Source organism: Astyanax mexicanus, chromosome 21 (genome assembly GCF_023375975.1).
Source record: "Astyanax mexicanus isolate ESR-SI-001 chromosome 21, AstMex3_surface, whole genome shotgun sequence".
Classification (NCBI taxonomy): Eukaryota; Metazoa; Chordata; class Actinopteri; order Characiformes; family Acestrorhamphidae; genus Astyanax; species Astyanax mexicanus.
In genome coordinates this window covers 4,749,838-4,773,286 of record NC_064428.1, presented here as the reverse complement: position 1 = coordinate 4,773,286, position 23,449 = coordinate 4,749,838, and the positions used below count along the sequence as shown (strand labels likewise).

The 23,449-nt window shown below is 36.2% G+C and overlaps 1 protein-coding gene across 2 annotated transcripts; it reads left to right on the top strand.

Annotated features, from left to right (window-relative positions):
- The first annotated feature begins 487 nt into the window (after positions 1–487).
- ifi44b (interferon induced protein 44b) lies at positions 488–20,664 on the top strand. 2 transcript variants are annotated; one of them, XM_049469396.1, is made up of 9 exons: positions 488–676; positions 855–964; positions 9,164–9,251; positions 9,439–9,472; positions 10,428–10,638; positions 16,540–16,692; positions 16,817–16,988; positions 17,793–17,893; positions 18,851–20,664. In XM_049469396.1, exons 3-9 carry the CDS (start codon positions 9,185–9,187, stop codon positions 19,022–19,024), a joined length of 912 nt encoding a protein of 303 aa, XP_049325353.1. In that variant the 5' UTR covers positions 488–676; positions 855–964; positions 9,164–9,184; the 3' UTR covers positions 19,025–20,664. The 2 variants fall into 2 exon arrangements, with proteins under 2 accessions (XP_049325353.1, XP_022520005.2); XM_022664284.2 differs by lacking the exon at positions 855–964 and having other exon boundaries at positions 489–676.
- The last annotated feature ends 2,785 nt before the right edge of the window (positions 20,665–23,449 follow it).

Genomic DNA, 23,449 nt, shown 5'->3' with positions numbered 1-23,449 from the left:
ATATGTTTTACAACAATAAGGTTGCAATGGTCTTGAGAGAGCTCACTGGTTTTACCCATTATGAGATGTTTCTTGTGTGGCACCCTGGTAATGAGACACCTTTTTATAGGCATCAGTTGAACCAGCTGATATTAATTTGCACTAATTATCAGGGTTGCTGTCTATATACTGATATATTTCGGCTGGTGTTTACTTTCCATGGCTTTTTGCACCTCTCTTTCTTCATGTATAATTACTCATATTCCTCATAACTTAATTTATGGCCATCTATGGTTTGATTTCTGTGCATTTTTGGATTGGATGAGTTGTTCCCGGCATCTGGTGAGAATTTCCAAATGTCAAAAACACCATTAGAAATATATTAGCTTAGAAAATTGGTGATGTGTTCAATACTTATTTCACTCGCTGTATATGAATATAATGTGGTTTAGCAATACAAAAAACATATATTAATGCATCCCTAGTTTTGTTTATTAATTCCTTTGTTAGGAAAAACTGAAGTAAGCTGGATGACCTAGATAAATTGCAGTGGGATGACTCGTGACTTTCCAAAGTGAAAGTAAAAGTGCAGTAAAGGTTTATAACCAACATTTGCTCTGCTCTACACTGCAGGGCTACAGCAACAGCACACAGGTCTCAAAGCTGGGCATTTCCTTTCTTTTTCTCTGTTCTTAAGGTAAGTGAAACTTTTTTAATTCATGTTCTATGAAATCAAATAAAAAGACACCCAGTATTTGCTAATATAAAGCATACAGAATAAGAACCCAGTGTGATGTTTGTTAGTAATAAGCATGTTAAGTCAGTATTTTAGTAATTAACTTGGTTATTCTTTGTTTTGCATATTACTATTATAGATACGATTCTGTGGAGGAAGTTTCCACTGTGGAAAACAGGAAGTTGTTTCATAGAGGCATTGTTTTGTGATAATGCGTAAACAGATCTCGGAGATTAGAGGGACTGTAAGGTTTGTAAAGTGTGTATTTCCTAACTGTGCTGTTTGCAGGCACTACTGTTATTTAGTTCTAGTTTTAGTTTTTTGTAAATATGCTTTAAGCTCTAACAAGTCCACAACAGATTAAATCATTTATGGGAAATGGAAACTGAAAGTAACTTTTTCATTCTGTTATGTTACTTCAAACAAGTGCACTCTGTTTACTTTAATATTAGCAACCTGGCATGCAGTGTTGTTCAAGTGTGTAGCCTTAATCTAACACTGGATTAACTGGAATTAATTGCTGATCTAATGAACGTAACCAGCATCCTGAAAATAGGAAGCATGTAGATATGCCTATGATAATATTAAACTACAGGAAAACAACTTTTAACTTGTTGGTTAAATTGTTGTTTTTCTAAAAGTTTGTATCTGCATCAGACGAGCTGATTGAGCAAATCTTTTACTTTCTAAAATCCTCTGTTGTTGCGTTGTCCAAAGATCCTGTTTTACTGCAGGGAGTACTGGTTACAGTTTTATATGGCGGTAATAAAACCAGAAGTCCTAGTTTCGAGCACGGCGCCTAGTTTTGTGTACTCTAGCAGAAACCTAGTTTCTGTTTATGCTGAGGGAGAATAACTGCACTAGACGATTTCACTAAAAGTGAAAAGTATTAAGAAGACTTTACTAAATCTTAACATGCATAAAGGCCAGAGGTGGAAAAAGTACAGAAAAATTGTAATTTAGTAAAAGTATCTTTACTTTGCTAAAATTCTACTCAAATAAAAGTAAAAGTACCCATCTAAAAATCTCCTCGAGTAAAAGTAAAAAAGTACTCAATTTAAAATTTACTTTGAGTAAAAGTTACAAAGTTACTTTTAACCCTTGTGTGGTGTTCGGGTCTGTGGGACCCATTTTCATTTTTCATCAAATGATACAAAAAAAATATTTTTTCTAATTCAAACTCATTGGCATTGGCTCATTTTTTGTGAAAAACATATATCAAACACACACACATTTATATTACATACAGTATGTTTGGCCAAGGGCTAATAAACATTGCTTCATTTGTAAATTTAAAACTAAACAAATTTTCTACTCATATCTTGAGTTTAATTCATTTTCTTTTACATTTTATTAAAAAACTAATAAAAAAAAGAGTAGCACTTTTTGAAAGAAATGTAACATAAGAAAGGTAAAGGGCAAATATTAACCATGTAAGCTGTTTATATTGCTTGAAATTTAGGTGAAGCGAGCATGTGTAAAGCATTTTAATGTAAAATTGCTTAATTTTGCTGAATTAAATACAAGTAACAAAGTAAACGAGTAACAAAAATATGAACACCACACAAGGGTTAATAATTTAATAATTTGATGTAAAAAAAGTAAAAACAAATCATAAACTAAATTGTTTTTAATGAACTATTATTCCACATAATAATTTGGACCTTTTTCAGGCAGTATTCGTTCAGATAAATATTGATATAGTGGTATAGATTTCTATGATCCATTTTTTTCTTTACTATTAAAAAGTTATGGTAATATATGTGACTATAAACTGTAATTTTAAAGTTTTACAGGTCATTATTATGTTTTAACTTGCCGTTGCTGTGCTTTAACTGCTATTTACATGTCTTTTTTAACATATAATCAGATTGTTTAATGATAAAAATATTTATACCACATGCTTTCTCAGGTTTGATGTGGAACTTTTGAAAGCTGCAGCTCTGTCGGGTGGGGCACATTTTGTATTGCATGAGGACGTTATTGCCTGACGTTATGCCACACGAGCATACATGCGCCGGCGCATCCGTGCCAATTTCTTTTTTTTTTATTCAGACAATTGTTTTTTTTTCCAGCATTTTATTTTTTTACTCAGTAACGGGGAGTTTTCCAATGTAACAAAGTAGATTACTTGTGTCAAAATGTACTTAAGTAAAAGTAAAATTACCTATTTTAAAAAGTACTTTAAAAATTACAAATTACTCATAAAATCTACTCAGTTACAGTAACTTGAGTAAATGTAATTCATTACTTTCCACCTCTGATAAAGGCACATTACATGTGGCTACTAAACATTGTTATGGTAAATATACCCAGCATTGTTTCAGGCAGTAGAACAAAATATCAGCACATTACAAGTTGAATTCTGATCTAAAGTGAAAAGATGGGGGAGAAAAAGGAGAAGAACTTTAAACACCTATTAGGAAAGAGGTCAGATAGGCAAGATGGTGCTTGATTAGATACATCTGATTTGTTTTATTAGCTTATAGCACTGCAAGCTAATATTGCTGAGCAAGCTCTAAGAGGGACCATTATAAAGAAAAACACCAAAAGATGCCAAAATTATTAGTTTGAATAAGTTCTAGTTAATTGCAGGGTGAAACAATAACTTCACTTATTGTTTTTAGAGCAGAAATCTCCTAACAACCAGGTAGTAACAAAGACTTCAATCTGAGCATGCTCAGTAGCAGTGTTAAACTTAAAGACCTGAAAAGCCTAAATTAATAATTTTATAAAGTCTCACACACTGTTATTTTAGCTATTTCAGTCAAATATAGTGATTTTTAGGGTGTACTCTTTGTTTAGGGAGTGCAACACTGATGAGAAAAGCTCCCTTTATCCCGGGCTACCTTTTCTTAGGTATACAGTACTGTGCAAATGTTTAAGGCACCTGTGTGAATTTCAGTAAAGAAATAACAGTAATAACAACAAATGCAAAAAGCAATTTTACAAAAAGCTGTGCTTTTACAGCCCTGTTTTCCTTAAAACATCTCCTAATCTCTCATCATCTGAGGTTAATAGAGTTATTGGTAACACTTTATAATACTGTTCCATAGTTAATAGGTAACTAAGCAGTAACTAATTAATAGTGCTGCATTAACACCTAAATATTTTCTATTAACTACCAGGGAGTACTGAATAATTACTCAGTAGATAGTACTGAACTAATGATTATAGTAGTTCACTATTAACTTCACAATAATTACTGAGACTTACATATCTCCCAGAGAACTACTTACTAATGATGTCTTCTTTATAATAACTATTCATTAATTACTGCTCAAATCAACATTAATTACTGAAAACCCTTACATGCCACCTGGGGAACTATAGATCTAAATCAGTCAACACAAACAATTCATATCAGTGGTGATATTAAAGGCATATTTGAGTGACACCATTTGTAGTAGTAGTAACCTTAATTACCTTATTATCATCATTATCTTCCAAATATTAGCAACATATAGTAAAATCGTAATCTGCTTAAACCCCATTTTTGAAAGAAAACAAAAACTTTATAACGTAATATTATTACATAGTAGACATTATTTATGTTCTCCAGAAGACTCTGAGACTGACTGTACTCAATTTTGTTTTAATGGTCACTGCTTTAATTTTCAGCACCAACCTTATAAACGTTCATCTTTAGCCTTGCAGTCTCACAGACTTTTAGTGCGCATTATTAGGGTAATTACGGTAATTCCACAGCGCCGGACCGCTAGCCTCTATCAGTGTGTTTATCTGCTGCTGCAGGTTATTCTATCAGTGGTGATATTAAAGTCAGTGACACCACTTATCATCATACCTGTCAAGTCTCCCGTTTTGGCCGGGAAACTACCGTATTTTACTCCTCTTTCCCGCCGTCCTCCCGTATTAGTATTTTCCCGTAAATTTCCCGTATTTTATTAAAATAAAAAAATATATATTATTGAGGATACAGGGCACTGACCGCTCTGTGTCTCTTAACCAATCGTGGAGCCGGTTCAAGGAGAAAGTCCCGCCTTTCAGGAGAAACAGCCAATCAGCTTGCAAGGAGGGTCAGTGTGGAGAAGCCCCGCCCTCCTCGCTGTGAGTTCAGGCAGCTAGTTGGAGCAGCTGATGTTAAAACATACATGCAGCGATTTTTCTAAAAGAAAGGTAACGGTAGTCTAATCATGGAAACTGTGATGAGATTTTTCTGATAGCTGCTTAAAAATACTCCGAAATAAAACACACAGATTAAACCTTTTAAAATAAAAAAAATTACAGCTTGTGACTCAGTTTAACTAGAAATGTGGAGAGGACTGACATTAACTGAACTGATCAGGGGTGGAGTGATCAAAAGGAAGAAAATTATTGTGTAGGCCCCTTAGGACTAATTTTTACTGATGCAGAATATCTGGTCCATGTCCTTTTAGTAAAAGCTCATAATACCATTTTTAGGTCACCAACAGTCATTTTGCAGAATTTGTGCACTCTTTGTTCAATTTTAAATCCATTAAATAAATAAAAAATATATCATATAAAAGAGTGCATTTATTACAAAAAAGACATGAAATCTTAATTAAAAAAAAGATATAGAAAAGGGTTTTTAATTTGGCTGTATTAAAAGAATGACATATGTAGGAATGTCCACAACATGTTCAGATTCTGATAATCTAATTGTAGTGTGTAAGTGGTTCACATGTGGTTATTTTAGATTTTTTGTAAACCTGTTTTAAAATGTAAGAGATACTGAACCTTCGTTGGGCTGGTGGGACGGCTTTAAGCGGACAGAGGAAAATATCCCTTATTTTTAAATCTAAAACTTGACAGGTATGCTTATCATATATTAACCTTACTTACCTTAGTATGCTCAATATCTTCCAAATGTTAGACACACTGAAATGTGCAGTAGTCTGCTTAACCCCCATTTTTGTAATGTTCTGTCAGTGTGTTACAGGTGTTTATTCTAAACCTGTGCTCTTCTTCAGTCCTCCTGGAGATGTGCTCAGTAGAAGTGATGGCTCACATACAGCTTTACTCTAGGCAGTGTCCTAGATCCTTATTCTGGGGGAAATCATGTTTAAATTAATAAATATTTGTGTTAGATAACGAACTAGGCATCCCTGTGTTCTTCATAGATAATTAATTAGGGGTCCCTGTCTTCTTTTTTTCGGGAGTTAACAGCAGCACATGGTAACCCATTACTAATGACTGAGGAGTTACTGTGTTCTTCTTTAGGAGTTACTGCAGATCATACCACAGTATTATAAAGTGAGAAACATGTTAACTAATTACTAATTACTGAGGAGTTACTGCAGATCATACCACAGTATTATAAAGTGAGAAACATGTTAACTAATTACTGAGGAGTTACTGTGTTCTTCTTTAGGAGTTACTGCAGATCATACCACAGTATTATAAAGGGAAATATACATTATTAATAATAATAATAATAATAATAACACACATTTAACCTAGCTAACTAACACACACACATTTCCCCTAGCTAAATTAGCTAATTAACACACACACATTTAACCTAGTTAACTAACACACACATTTAAACTAGCTAACACAATTAACCTAGCTAACACACACACATTTCCCCTAGCTAACTTAGTTTGCTAATGTTGTAGAAAAGAAAATGAAAGGTGGGCTACCCCCACCTCTCGTCCGGGGTACAACTCCCCTGCGTGTTCGTTTGATAGAGAGAGTCAGACAGGTGGAGTGAAGTTGAAAGCAAACCAAGTATTTATTACAAAGTACTGAATATTCAGGAGAACCAACACATGAAAGACCGTCCCAGCATAACACAGCCGTCCCAGCATAAGTTCTGACCCCCCTCTGATCTGACTCCATGTTTTATACCCCAAATGACGTGAAACCTGCTGATGAGGCGTTGCTAAAATCATCTCATGTTAGTATGCGTAATTTCATGTGTTAGTGCTCAAGTTTCACAGGTCTGATCAGACCACTAGTGTTTGGCCTTGACTGTGTTCTTCCAGAATGGAACATCGTGGCACTATCTGTGTGTGTGCGTCACCCCCCGCTTTGAAGCAGCTGCAGGTTCCCCCACACACAGAAGGCCGCTTTGATCTAAAAGCCTCCTCCGTCGAGTTGATGACCGTTAGTTAGGGTCATGCAGTAAACAAAATACTTCAAGCCTGAGCTACATCTCATATATTATATGTTAATGTGTTAGTAACGCGTGGTTAGTCCGCCATATAATAAATCCTATGTGTTAGTAAATGTATCATGTGGGTTAATTTGTCATATAATAGAGTCTGTGTTAGTCACATGCCTGATCAAACAATGTTTTACTATATATGTAAAGAGTATATTGTGATTATTGGTTAATCTTCTATATAATTGCGTGTAAAATACACTGTGAGTAAAAATGATCAAATATAATGTGAGTATTGGTTAATGCATATACAATACAAGGTTTCACACAATAATTATGTAATTATAGATACTAAGGTAAGTAATCATAATTGAAAGATATTTGTCAATACACTCAAGGTAAAATAAACAGTTACTCTTCACTAACTAACACACATTTGACCTAGCTAACTAACACACATTTAAACTAGCTAACTAACACACACATAACCTAGTTAACTTAGCCAGTTAACTAACACACACACAACTTAGCTAACTTAGCTGGCTAACGCTAACTACACACACAACTTAGCTAACTTAGCTAGCTAACACACATCCTAAAGCTGGTTAACAACCCACAAAGAGTCCTCATCTGATCCGGGGGTAAAATAAGCTGGAAAAGATCTCAATATCTTGATTACTAGTTTATTTTCAATTAAATACAGAAATATGAAAGCAGCAGAGTCTCTCTTAATCCTCCTCCAGCAGCAGCAGCAGCAACAGCACAGCAGAGAATTTACACGAAGGACCAGGAGATCTGCGTCCGCTGTGAAATTACCGTAATTGCCCTAATAATGTGCAGTAAAATAAATCTCTGTGAGACTGCAAACGCTGAAGATACACTTTTATAAGGCTGATACCTAATATTAAAGCAATGATTGTTACATTATTACAGTCTTACAGTCATTCTTAGAGTCTTAGATGCCTTCTGGAGAACTTTCATCAATGTCTTCTATGCAATAATAATTACGTTATAATGTTGTTTTTTTACACACTGTAGTATTTTACTATATGTTGCTAATATTTGGAAGTAACTGAGGATAATAAGGTAATTAAGGTTACCACTACTACAAATGGTGTCACTTGCTTAATTCAAATATGCCTTCAATTAATATGCATTTAACTCAAATATGCCTGATTTAGATCTATAGTTCCCCAGGTGGCATGTAAGGGTTTTCAGTAATTAATGTTGATTTGAGCAGTAATTAATGAATAGTTATTATAAAGGAGACATAAGTAGTAAGTAGTTCTCTGGGAGGTATGTAAGTCTCAGTAATTATTGTGGAGTTATTAGTGAACTACTATAATCATTAGTTCAGTACTATCTACTGAGTAATTATTCAGTACTACCTGGTAGTTAATAGAAAATATTTAGGTGTTAATGCAGCACTATTAATTAGTTACTGCTTAGTTCCTGCTTAGTTACCTATTAACTATGGGACAGTATTATAAAGTGTTACCGAGTTATTTCTAGTTCTCATCATATTAATCAACACCTGGTTTGGTAAATTGGTAAATATGGTAAATCGGGTGAGCTGCAGATGGAACTGAACATTTATATATATTCACATGGTGGCTGAGGAGCATCCAGGAGAAATCTGAAGAAACTACACTTTTTCTTCAGCATGGCTCACAGGATAAAACATGAGAATTTCTTGTTACATTTTACTGTATGTACAGTATGTTTATTTGCATCTGTTCAAATCATATGTGGTGCTTTTTTCAGGTAAAAAACACTCATATTGCTGAGATAAAAGGATTAGTGTAATTTGCTTTGGTGCCTAAAACTTTTGCACAGTACTGTACATGTATATGTTATGAATTGGTTAACTGCCTGGCCTCAGGTTAAAAAGGGTTAAAGAGCAAGTTAACCCTTTTTCTGATTCTATTAAAAGTGGCCTTGTGTTGGCTAATGGCTACAGCAACCATTTATGCAGTAATTCCAAGTTTACCTAGCTTTTTTATTTTAAGGCAGATTGTATTATGTTTTAAATATTGGTAATCTGGTTGTGCTGGATATGAGATTATTGAAAAACAAGTATGGCAGGCAGACTGAATGTATGTCTATAGGTCATAACATGGTTCACTGAACAGGAGTGTCTAGTCTTATCTGCAGAGGACCAGAGTGGTTGCTGCTTTCCCTTCTAAACAACAAGGAGCACACCTGATTCCACCTGTTTAACCATTTGTTCAGTGTTTAAACACCTCAGGACATGAGCTGCTTGGCTGGAAAGAAAACCTGCAGCCACCCCGGCTCTTTGCTGATTGGACAGATTGAACATACATGCTGTAATAAATAACAATGCGTCCTGTTCACTGCAGGCCTGGAGAAAAATACCAGATATGTTCCGTAAGTTTTTCCGTGATCTCCCTGGTTTTACTGTGGACCAAACTCCCCCTGCAGCATCAGGTGAGATTTAAAGAAAATTTATATGGATTAAGATTTCATACATTCAACTTTATCACATTTTTATCAGCTTTGTATCAACTTTTTTATTTTTAAAAGTATTAAATTGTACTTTTTTTACATATAAAGTGCTGTTCTATTTTCTGGTGTGCACATAAAAACCTATTGTCTTTTATTGTCATTTTTATAGAATTTGATGAACCATGGAGGCCGGTGACATGGAGGTATAATCAGTTATTATCAATTATAATAAGACTTTCTATCCTTTTATAGTCCATATTTCTCTCAGATTAGCTTCATTTCACATCATATTTACTTACAGCGGCTTGCAGAAGTATTCATACCCCTTGAACTATTTTACATTTTGCCAGGCTGTTATTTTAATATTTTTTTATAATAATATGTCTTATTGATGTGCCTGGTTAAATTAAAGGTTAAATAATATATATATATTAAATAGTCACCTTTTAATCCAACAAAAATCTGAAAAGTGTGATGTGCAAAAGTATTCAGCCCCCCTTACTCTGAAACCCCCTATATAAAAAATCTGGTGCAATCAGTTGCTTTCAGAAGTCCAGAATTAGTTAGGAGTCCGGCTGTGTGTAATTTAGTGTCAGTATAAATACACCTCTTCTGTGAAGGAACTCACCAGACAGTTCAGAGATAAAGTTGTGGAAAAGTTTAAAGCAGGGTTAGATTATGTGTAATGATGTATAATGATGTGTTAAAACGGCCCAGTCACATTAAGACCTGACCTAAATCCTATTTCGGCTGAAATATGGGGCACTGAATATTTTTTGCATGTCACACTTTTCAGATTTTTATTTGATTAAATTTTTTTAAATCATTTTCATTCCTCTTCACAATTATGTGCTACTTTATGTCAGTCTAGCACTTAAAATCTGAATGCAATACATGTAAGTTTGTGGTTGTAAGGTGACAAATAGCAATATGGTTCAAGGGGTATGCTAGCCACTGTATTACACTGCCATAGCTCCATTTGTACTGTACTGTGTTAGAATGCTAAAGTAGTGAAGGTGTGCCAGGCGCGGGAGCTCACATGTTTGTGCGTTTGTTGCAAGGATGGCTTAAATCAAATCAACATTTTTCTGTGTCCAATAAAAGTAGTGAATATATTATATATCAATGTATGATATTGGTTTTCATTGTCATAAACAGTGGAGCCAACAAAGAAGATATGCTGCAAAAACTGAGGGCATTTCAGGTCAGTGTCCCAGATGTCAATCGTCTCAATATTCTGCTCCATGGACCAATCGGAGCTGGGAAGTCCAGTTTTATCAACTCTGTCAACACCGTCCTCCAAGGCCACAATACAACTGCTGCTCTGGCTGATTCATCAGCTGGTAAAAGCTACAGCTTCACTGTCAAGGTAATTACTGAGCTTCCATTGCTGCTAACTTTCAGCTCATGATGGGTTTTCCATAAGTAATTGCTCTCAGTGAATAAATATATACTTTATATAGTCTATAACATACAATGACGTGAAAATTATTTGCCCCCTACAGATTTCTTCTTTGTTTTTGATTTTTCCGATTATCTAACAAACTTTAATATCAAACAAAGATAACATGAGTAAATGACAATTTTATTTATTAAAGGAAAAAACTATCCAAACCAATCTAGCCCTATGTGAAAAAGTGTTTGCTACCATAAATTAACTGTGATTAATCACACTTTTTTGGAACGCTTCAATTTCACTACTAACCACAACCAGGCCTGATTACTGCCAGACCTGTAGAATCAAGAAATCACTTAAATATAACCTGTCTGACAACATGAAGCAGAATAAAAAGATCTCAAAAAGCAGCACATTATACCCTGATCTGAAGAAATTCAAGAGCAGATGATAAAAAACATTGATCATCTATCAGTCTGGAAAAGGTTATGAAATAATTTCTAAAGCTTTAGGACCACAGTGTAGGGTGACAAGATTTGGGTTTCTGAAAAGGAGGACACCTTTTTTATTTTTTATTTGGGGGGGGGGGGGGGGGGGGGATCTCTGATATAACAGCTCAATTCTAATTCTTCAGGTTAAAGGTGCTTCCTCCTCCTTTAAACAGCTATAACATGTATTTGTATCAGGCTACAAACAGAGCTGCTTTATGAATTCATGCAACTATGTCTTAAAAGCATTTGACACTGTTTTACTCTTATTCAGTGTGGGCATACCTTTAACTAATATTACTTTTATATTTTTTACACTTACGTTTTAAGTTAACTATCCGTTTTAAAATCTGTTATTTCACTTGTTTTAGTGCTTTTTAAAACATGTTGAACCACAGCATAGAGGCTACAAAACTCAAACTATGCAACCTTTCAACACAGCTTTAACTTCAATATCTGAAATACTATAATGTAGCCTAAAATATACACTTACTGCTCATCCAACACTTCTCATTCTTCACCGTTTGCTATTTTTATCAGCCACTGCTCATCATTCTCATGTTATAGAGCTTACGTTACCTCCATCACCTCAAAGTCCCTGTGTTATCCTAACTTTACTAACGTTACCTCCATCACCTCAAAGTCCCTGTGTTATCCTAACTTTACTAACGTTACCTCCATCACCTCAAAGTCCCTGTGTTATCCTAACTTTACTAACATTACCCCATCACCTCAAACTCCCTGTGTTATCCTAACTTTACTAACGTTACCTCCATCACCTCAAAGTCCCTGTGTTATCCTAACTTTACTAACGTTACCTCCATCACCTCAAAGTCCCTGTGTTATCCTAACTTTACTAACGTTACCTCCATCACCTCAAAGTCCCTGTGTTATCCTAACTTTACTAACATTACCTCCATCACCTCAAAGTCCCTGTGTTATCCTAACTTTACTAACATTACCTCCATCACCTCAAAGTCCCTGTGTTATCCTAATTTTACTAACGTTACCTCCATCACCTCAAAGTCCCTGTGTTATCCTAACTTTACTAACGTTACCTCCATCACCTCAAAGTCCCTGTGTTATCCTAACTTTACTAACGTTACCTCCATCACCTCAAAGCCCCTGTGTAATCCTAACTTTCCTAACGTTACCTCCATCACCTCAAAGGTCCTGTGTAATCCTAACTTTCCTAACGTTACCTCCATCACCTCAAAGTCCCTGTGTTATCCTAACTTTACTAACATTACCTCCATCACCTCAAAGTCCCTGTGTAATCCTAACTTTACTAACATTACCTCCATCACCTCAAAGTCCCTGTGTAATCCTAACTTTACTAACGTTACCTCCATCACCTCAAAGTCCCTGTGTAATCCTAACTTTACTAACGTTACCTCCATCACCTCAAAGTCCCTGTGTAATCCTAACTTTACTAACATTACCTCCATCACCTCAAAGTCCCTGTGTAATCCTAACTTTACTAACATTACCTCCATCACCTCAAAGTCCCTGTGTAATCCTAACTTTACTAACGTTACCTCCATCACCTCAAAGTCCCTGTGTTATCCTAACTTTACCAACATTACCCCATCACCTCAAAGTCCCTGTGTTATCCTAACTTTACTAACATTACCTCCATCACCTCAAAGTCCCTGTGTTATCCTAACTTTACCAACATTACCCCATCACCTCAAAGTCCCTGTGTAATCCTAACTTTACTAACGTTACCTCCATCACCTCAAAGTCCCTGTGTTATCCTAACTTTACCAACATTACCCCATCACCTCAAAGTCCCTGTGTTATCCTAACTTTACTAACGTTACCTCCATCACCTCAAAGCCCCTGTGTAATCCTAACTTTACTAACGTTACCTCCATCACCTCAAAGGTCCTGTGTAATCCTAACTTTCCTAACGTTACCTCCATCACCTCAAAGTCCCTGTGTAATCCTAACTTTACTAACGTTACCTCCATCACCTCAAAGTCCCTGTGTAATCCTAACTTTACTAACGTTACCTCCATCACCTCAAAGTCCCTGTGTTATCCTAACTTTACCAACATTACCCCATCACCTCAAAGTCCCTGTGTTATCCTAACTTTATTAACATTACCCCATCACCTCAAAGTCCCTGTGTTATCCTAACTTTACTAACGTTACCTCCATCACCTCAAAGTCCCTGTGTTATCCTAACTTTACTAACATTACCTCCATTACCTCAAAGTCCCTGTGTAATCCTAACTTTACTAACGTTACCTCCATCACCTCAAAGTCCCTGTGTTATCCTAACTTTACTAACATTACCCCATCACCTCAAAGTCCCTGTGTTATCCTAACTTTACTAACATTACCCCATCACCTCAAAGTCCCTGTGTTATCCTAACTTTACTAACGTTACCTCCATCACCTCAAAGTGCCTGTGTAATCCTAACGTTACTAACGTTACCTCCATCACCTCAAAGTGCCTGTGTAATCCTAACTTTACTAACGTTACCTCCATCACCTCAAAGTGCCTGTGTAATCCTAACTTTACTAACGTTACCTCCATCACCTCAAAGTCCCTGTGTAATCCTAACTTTACTTACGTTACCTCCATCACCTCAAAGTCCCTGTGTTATCCTAACTTTACTAACATTACCCCATCACCTCAAAGTCCCTGTGTTATCCTAACTTTATTAACATTACCCCATCACCTCAAAGTCCCTGTGTTATCCTAACTTTACTAACGTTACCTCCATCACCTCAAACTCCCTGTGTTATCCTAACTTTAATAACGTTACCTCCATCACCTCAAAGTCCCTGTGTTATCCTAACTTTACTAACGTTACCTCCATCACCTCAAAGTCCCTGTGTTATCCTAACTTTACTAACATTACCTCCATTACCTCAAAGTCCCTGTGTAATCCTAACTTTACTAACATTACCCCATCACCTCAAAGTCCCTGTGTTATCCTAACTTTATTAACATTACCCCATCACCTCAAAGTCCCTGTGTTATCCTAACTTTACTAACATTACCCCATCACCTCAAAGTCCCTGTGTTATCCTAACTTTACTAACGTTACCTCCATCACCTCAAAGTCCCTGTGTAATCCTAACTTTACTAACGTTACCTCCATCACCTCAAAGTCCCTGTGTTATCCTAACTTTACTAACATTACCTCCATTACCTCAAAGTCCCTGTGTAATCCTAACTTTACTAACATTACCCCATCACCTCAAAGTCCCTGTGTTATCCTAACTTTATTAACATTACCCCATCACCTCAAAGTCCCTGTGTTATCCTAACTTTACTAACATTACCCCATCACCTCAAAGTCCCTGTGTTATCCTAACTTTACTAACGTTACCTCCATCACCTCAAAGTGCCTGTGTAATCCTAACGTTACTAACGTTACCTCCATCACTTCAAAGTCCCTGTGTAATCCTAACTTTACTAACGTTACCTCCATCACCTCAAAGTACCTGTGTAATCCTTACTTTACTAACGTTACTCCATCACCTCAAAGTCCCTGTGTAATCCTAACTTTACTAACGTTACCTCCATCACCTCAAAGTCCCTGTGTAATCCAAACTTTACTAACGTTACCTCCATCACCTCAAAGTCCCTGTGTTATCCTAACTTTACTAACGTTACCTCCATCACCTCAAAGTCCCTGTGTTATCCTAACTTTATTAACATTACCTCCATCACCTCAAAGTCCCTGTGTTATCCTAACGTTACTAACATTACCTCCATCACCTCAAAGTCCCTGTGTTATCCTAACTTTACTAACATTACCTCCATCACCTCAAAGTCCCTGTGTTATCCTAACTTTATTAACATTACCTCCATCACCTCAAAGTCCCTGTGTTATCCTAACGTTACTAACATTACCTCCATCACCTCAAAGTCCCTGTGTTATCCTAACTTTACTAACATTACCTCCATCACCTCAAAGTCCCTGTGTTATCCTAACTTTACTAACGTTACCTCCATCACCTCAAAGTCCCTGTGTTATCCTAACTATACTAACATTACCTCCATCACCTCAAAGTCCCTGTGTTATCCTAACTTTACTAACATTACCTCCATCACCTCAAAGTCCCTGTGTTATCCTAACTTTACTAACATTACCTCCATCACCTCAAAGTCCCTGTGTTATCCTAACTTTATTAACATTACCTCCATCACCTCAAAGTCCCTGTGTTATCCTAACTTTACTAACGTTACCTCCATCACCTCAAAGTCCCTGTGTTATCCTAACTTTACTAATGTTACCTCCATCACCTCAAAGTCCCTGTGTTATCCTAACTTTACTAACATTACCTCCATCACCTCAAAGTCCCTGTGTTATCCTAACTTTACTAACGTTACTACCTGTTTACGTGCTACACACTCCTGCTCAGTCTGTCCCTCGTTTCCTCTGTCAAAAGCCTGCTGCTGTTAACTGCTCTCTACACCACACACCATGCAGAGAAAAGGTGTAGAACCGGCGGACACACACGTGCTTTCGCTTGTAAACACTCGGGGGTACACTGGCAAGCCCACGCTTTCTTCTTCACACACACACACGACGCAAAGTAGATAGATTTGAGGAGAAGGGCTCAACTAATTTGCGATACAGAGAAACCTGGAATGGAGTAGAATGGAACGGAGTGGCAATTCTAATCACAATGCACTGTACTGTGGGCAGTCAAACAAAATCCCGGACGATTTTGAAATTCCCCACGGACATTTTTTTAGGTCTCAAAAGTAGGAAGTAGTGTCCGGGAAAAAGAGTACGTCTGGTCACCCTACCACAGTGAGAGCTATTATTATTCACTAATGTAGAAAACCTAGAACACTGGTGAACCTTCCCAGAAGTGGCCAGGGGGCAAATAGTTTTTCATGCCACTGTATATTGAAGGAAGGATGTGTGGTAATTCAGTGCTATTCAGAAAGAAGATAAAATTAAAGTTACCAGAAAAAAAGAAAGATTACAGGAGTGATAGACAGTTACTTTAATGACCAGTGCAAAAACTGCATAGTGAACAAACAGCATCATGAAGACCAAGAAAATCACCAAAGAGGTCAGAGATAAAGTTTGAGGAGAAGTTTAAAGCAGGGTTAGGTTATAAAAACATATCCCAAGCTTTGAGGATCCCAAGCCGCACTATACAATTCATCATCCAAAAATGGTAAAAGTATTCTACAACTACTAAAGTGACAGACTCTTAATTTCCGTTATGTGTTTTCCCATTATATTATTATATATAGAAAACATGCTGCACCTGAAATAACAGAATTTAGGTAGTGACCCGATGAGATCAGCAAACGTGAAATACATGCTCAACTGTGTTCATGTCTCCTGATTACTGATTGACCTGCACTGTCTAAACCCATCCATGCTTCTGTGTTTCTGTCCAGTTTAAATATCACAGGCTGAAGAAAGGTGCTCCAGGAATTTTCTATCCATTTTCCTTCGCTGACATCATGGGTCTGGAACCAGGTAGTTCAAGTGGGGTTCACATAGAAGATATCGTCCACGTTTTAAATGGTCGTATAAAAAGTGGCTACGTAGTAAGTTGCTAAATTTTTTTTTATTTGTATTATTTTAGTGTTTGATTCAGGTTTTAAAGTCATTATTTTTTACCTGGCTTGTGAACATACATTTTATTACACTGTACTTTTGTTTCTCTTTTAGTTCAATCCTGTTAGTCCAATAGCCGAGGGAAACCCAAGCTACAACAGTGAGCCAAGTCTGAACGACAGAGTTCACTGTCTGGTGAGTGTTCTTCCAGCAGACAACATCTCCCTCATCTCTGACGAAGTGATCCAGAAGATGAAGGATGTTCGTGAAAAAGCTCGCAATTTGGGTAAGCATGCAATTATACAATCTCAAAATGATTTAGGACTCCCCCTATCACTAGTGATGCCCAACACCAGGAGGGTGAAGACTAACACATGCCTCCTCCGATACATGTGAAGTCAGCCACCACCTCTTTTCCATCTGCTGCTCATACAACATTACTGAGTAGCATTACAGCGCTCACTCGGAGGAAAAAACAGCGACTCGGTTCTGATACATCAGCTCACAGACGCCTTGTGCTGATCCACATCACCCTAGAAGTGATGTGGGGAAATGGCAAGCATGAACCAGCAATCTCCCGATCATAGTGGCAGCTCTTAGTCCGCTTTTAATTTATGGTGCTAAATAAAATGTGTGAAAACTGAAGAAACAACGAGAACGAGAAACAACAACTACATTATTAATAAACTAAAACATTTCTATAAACAATGGGCTTCATTCATGAAACGTGAACGGTTACAATGTCTCATTTCTTAAATATCATGCATATTAATGACCAACAGTCTATACCCTGTTTGGTTACCAACTTGGAAAATCTCAAAATGACAGTAACAGATTCTGCTAAAAGAAAAGAAAAAAATATAATATGTGTTAATGAGGTGTAAAATCCATCTACAGTTGGTGTGGCTTTCAAACATATGAGTTAATCAGCTGAGAGGAGAGCAAAGGAAACAAATGCCATTTAAATCAATTTTTTTTCCGTATAACATAACATTATCTTTAGATTTTGCTGCAGTAAATTATTGAACTAGCTAATCATCTCTACTGTCATGTCCTAATGGGAAAAATCTGTTTCTATTCAATTCAACAGACATTCCCCAAGTTGTTTTAATGTCCATGGTGGATAAAGCGTGTCCACTAGTCAGCGACGACCTGACAAAGATATACACCAGCAAGAAAATCAAAGATAAGGTAAGCTCACATGTTCACATTGTATTGTTTACTACATTGTAGATTAATATTAAATACTTAATCCTATAAACAAACACGAATGCAGTAAGCTAGTGTTCGGCCTTTAGAAATACCTTACATAAAAACCCAATCCAGGTGGTTTTGGAATGAGTTGGAGCTCAGAATAAAGAACAAAAACAGTAAACAAGAGCTAAGCATCTCTAGAAATTCTTTCTAATGACCAAGTTGGAGAACAATTTCAGGTTCTAACTTATGAAGCTGACTGACTGAGAGAATCAGCCAAGAGTGGGCAAAGTTGGCATCCGTCATTCATCTTGCTTGATAAAATGAAATGTTATCAGCTGCATGTAACTTAGTTTGGTTAGCCTCCCACAAAACAACCTGAGCCATGTTAAACGTTGACTGCAAGCTAGCTGGCTGTCGGGGTTTTTTTGGTACCTAAACGTGGCACAGTAGGTGCTGTCAGATTATTTAGGATCACTAAACGTCCTAAACTCGACGACATCGGATATTAGAGGAGTTGATTGTGATCATGTCTTGTAATACTGTGAAGGCTACATTTCAAGCTCACCTCTCACGGCATCTTCAAACTCCTCTTGGGTCTCTGTTAGTCGGCTGAAGCGTCGCCCGGTCGTGTGCTGCGCTTTTTTTTTTTTTTTGCTGGCGAACTATGCTGCGTGTCCCCCGCTACGCCCGGGCCCCTCCCCCTCTCTGAATCTGAATGATTGACTCTGATAACTTTGTTTTACGAAACTTCAATCAAAATTACCAATTATAAAGAAAATCTTGTTGAAAAATGAAATCATATTGCCTATATTATTTTTCTCCTCCCTCGGAAGGGCAATATCAGCCAAAAGGGCAGTTGCCCGAGCACATTGGGCCATAGCGTCTGCATGTCACTGACTAAAATCACTTCATGTAACAAACAGCTGAACCTCTGTTGTGTTTACCCTGCAGATGAAGGAATGCAGAGACAAACTGGGAGTCCCAATGAACTGCATCTACCCTGTGAGGAACTACCACGAGCAGGTTACCAACGACCTTCTTCAGGATGTTCTGATTCTGATGCCCATTTCAGATATTATTAGGTTTGCAAATAGTTACGTGGAAGATCAGGTTTACACAGAATAGAGCATTTGTTTTACAATCTTTGTGGAAAAAGACTAACAATTGCCAAAATTACAGCATTTTAACCAAGGACTGAAAGTGCCAGACATATTATAGTAAATACATTTAAGCTAGTCTTTTATTTTAGACTTAGGCTAGCAAACAAAATACTATCTTTTCATGTGACATCACCTTCTCTAGTCTTAGTTTGAAGTCTTTTTTGGTTTCTTTATTCACATTGTTATTCTTTCTTTTAGCACTATGGGGTTTACAATGTTGTATTAGTAAATATAACAGCGCAGTATATTTGGTATGTATGCTCATTTCATTGCATCTCTAGCTTTTAACAGCTTGTAACAGACATATTGTATTATAATATACTATTGTATTGATAAAGATTATTCTTACATGTAAGTTTTGCAGTGTTTAAAATAGCCAGTAAATAAAATAATGAAAGGGATCTTTTGGTTCATCAGGATGTTCTGATTCTGATGGCAATATAATTAGGTTTGCAAATAGTAACATGGAAGATCAGGTTTACACAGAATAGAGCATTTGTTTTACAATCTTTGTCTAAAAAACAAAAACCACCAAAATTACAGCATTTTAAGCGTGGACTGAAAGTGCCAGACAGATATTATAATAAATACATTTTAACTAGCCTTTAGCTGTTTCAATTCTTTTAGACTTAAGCCAGCAAACTAAATATATATATTTTTTTATGTGACATCACCTTTTCTAGTCTTTTGAGTTTGAAGTCTTAAATGTTTTTTGTTGTTGTTGCTTATTCTATATTCACACTGTTATACTTTCTTTTAGCACTATGGGGTTTACAATGTTGTATTAGTAAATATAGCAGTGCAGTATATTTGGTATATTTGTAGTGGTGAACGCTCATTTCATTCAACTCTAGCTTGCAAAGGCTTGTAACAGACATATTGTATTGTAATATACTATTGTATTGATAAACATTAAGTCTTACATGCAAAAAACGACAAAAATGAAATGGTTGTACAGTGTTTAAAACAGCCAGTAAATAAAATAATGAAAGGGAATATAAAGAGCTTTAATTGCATTAAGGGATTTTTTTTACATGTAGTATCCATTACAGTGGAAAGATTGTTCAAAAACTATTGTAACAACATGATTTGTAATACTTCCTCAAAATAAATGGACAAATTGGCCTAAAAGTATAGACTTTTCAATAATGTTTCTTAACCTTAAATATCTGTTAAATCTTATGATTGTACAGACAGCCTACATGTACATTTTCTGATTGACTTTATTCTAGATAATATCTTGATTAGATTAAAAAATGGGTTTACTGTTAAGTAAAATGGGACTGTTCACTGTGAAGTTTTATTTAATATAGCCAGTATATAGTACTGTATAATGAACAACCATAAATTCTTAAACTCCAAATTATGCTAAAACGCCATAAATACACAATATTTTGTGTCTGATAAACACTGAGAGCCAAACCACAACACTAAGATTACTAAAGAAAAAATATTTAAGTTGTGGGATCCTCCTCAAAAGAATAAACTAATGTTACCATGCACACAAAGGGTCTATCTGTTGATTTTAAGGGAAAACATCACAATGTTGTTATCAGATCAGTTGTATTTCATTTCAGAATAAAAAAATCATTGTACTGGTTCTCTGATATGTGTATCATTGTTGTTGTTTTTGTTGATAATATCATTAAATTCATGTAAATGTGGAAATTAAGTGTCATATAATCTACAGAGTACCTAGCTGATACAATTCACCACATACTTCCTATATGATGTTGATTATAATAATGATGTGTATCAGTTTGAAGTTTTTTTAGAGTACATCTGATCTGCAGGTCTAAAGAAACTGATTAGAAGCTGATTATAATAGCCAATGTTATCTCTTGAATAAAAAAAAACATATATAAGACAATTATGACAATGATTTTTTTATTTAAATGTTTTACAGTACATGTCCAAATAACATTTAATAACACTGCAATGTAAATAAAGACTTAGATTTAAGCACTGGAAAATGTAATATTATATACAGTCCCTGAGTTCTCTTTTTAGTGCCTTTTCACAATAATTACATTATCAACTTATTTTACAACACAACCTCGATAATATTTGATAATTGTGATATTGTCTATTGTGTTTATTTGTATGTTAGTTCACATGTATAACGTACAGGGGTTGAACATTGAAACTGAAACACCTGTCATCATTTTAGTGTGGGAGGTTTCATGGCTAAATTGGAGCAGCCTGGTGGCCAATCTTCATTAATTGCACATTGCACCAGTAAGAGCAGAGTGTAAGAGTGTGAAGGTTCAATTAGCAGGGTAAGAGCACAGTTTTACTCAAAATATTGCAATGCACACAACATTATGGGCGACATACCAGACATACCAAAAGAGGACAAATTGTTGGTGCACGTCTTGCTGGAGCATCTGTGACCAAGACAGCAAGTCTTTGTGATGCATCAAGAGCCACGGTATCCAGGGTAATGTCAGCATACCACCAAGAAGAACCAACCACATCCAACAGGATTAACTGTGGACGCTGTAAGAGGAAGCTGTCTGAAAGGGATGTTCGGGTGCTAACCTGGATTGTATCCAAAAATCATAAAACCACGGCTGATCAAATCACGCAGAATTCAATGTGCACCTCAACTCTCCTGTTTCCACCAGAACTGTCCGTCACCACAATACATTATTGTGCTCTAAAACCAGGAGTTTCAGTTTCATTGTCCAACTCCTGTAATGCCTGTAATGTATAACGTAATTACACATGTACATGTAATTGCTTTGTAATGCTAATTCATTATAATTATATCACTGGCATTTAGCGGTCTTAAAATGACAATAATATAGTTTATCGCAATAATTTCTGGCACAATATTGTACACAAAAATGATCATGACAGGCCTGTGTGTGTGTGTGTGTGTGTGTACATGAGACAGAGGAAGAGAAAAAGTGTGACATGATCCTAAAAACAAAACACAAAAGACTTCATATATGCTTTTAAATATTTGATAACTATATACAATATGTGTAGGATGTATGTAATGGAAACCTTTACAGCCACTTAGCTTTTATATACACCAATCAGCATTGAGTATTCAGGAGACAAAACAGTACAATGCAGTTAAAGTAAAGTAAATTACACCCGAGCATAACGAACAGATTTATATGGTGGTACAGTCCATTTTTAGCAATAACTTAGAGGAGGTTTGGACTGGTCAATTAGTGGCCACTTTTTGTGGGTTTTTGTGCCTCCCAAAGTTTTTTTTTCTCTAGATTTGAGGCAGTTTACCTTTTCACTGTGAACTGTGTCTTACTCAACGTGGGTTTAGTGTTTTGTTATGTTTTAGAACTACTAAGAATTTCTTCAATCCAATTGGTCGAAGCCCCTTGTTATAAAAAGTGTACAAATCATTTTGATTTGATTTTGAGTTTAGTTTATTAAATATTCTGCCATGATTAAAAAAACTGTTTATACAAGCAACCAGGCCAGCATAAACCAGTTTACATCATTACAAGTGAGCATAGAATTTATTCAGGTCTACTGAAGCAGACTCAAAAAAATGACTGTACATCATAAGACCTGTTCATTCCAGAGGGGGTGTGGCTAAAACTGAAAACATAAATTATTAGAATAAAGTAGATGCAGAAGTTTAAGAATAGAAATAGGTGTTTTAAAACGTTGTGCCATGACTATTAACTACGTTTTGTCACATTAAATACAGATAATCCTATTGTGAGAGCACCACATCACATTTAATCCATCTTATCTTATCTTATCAAATTTTGTAGGTTTCTTGTAGGTCTCATTACAGCACTGCATCCCATTTGGACACTATTTGGGTCATTAGTACAGGTGGAATAGAGGTTGCTCAATAAATAACAGCTCCCTTTTTATGTATGAAAACATTATTAAATTTCTTGATTAAGGGGGTTTAAGTGGTCCAGCGAACTAAGGCACTGCCACTATGATCGGGACATTGCTGGTTCGAATCCTGTTCATGTAGCTTGCCATTAGCTACTGGAGCCCTGAGAGAGCACAATTGGTCTTGCTCTCTTTGAGTGGGTACAGTAGATGGCGCTCTCTCTTTACCCTCATCACTACTAAGGTGATGTCGATCAGCACAAGGCATCTGTGAGCTGATGTATCAGAACAGTGTCACATCAGCAGCAGTTCAAAAAGAGGCGGAGTCTGACTTCACATGTATCGGAGGAGGCATGTGCTAGTCTTTACTCTGCATGTGATGGGGCATCACTAGTGATACTGGGAGTCCTAATGGATGGGTTGGTTAATTGGCCTTGTAAATTAAGGGAAAAAAAATCTTGAAGAATTATTGCACTTTAGCTGCAGACAATAATTTGTCTCTCTTTTTCCCCTCTAGAGGGCAGTTTATCACAACTTTTCATTCATGGGGCATCAGTGCTGGCCT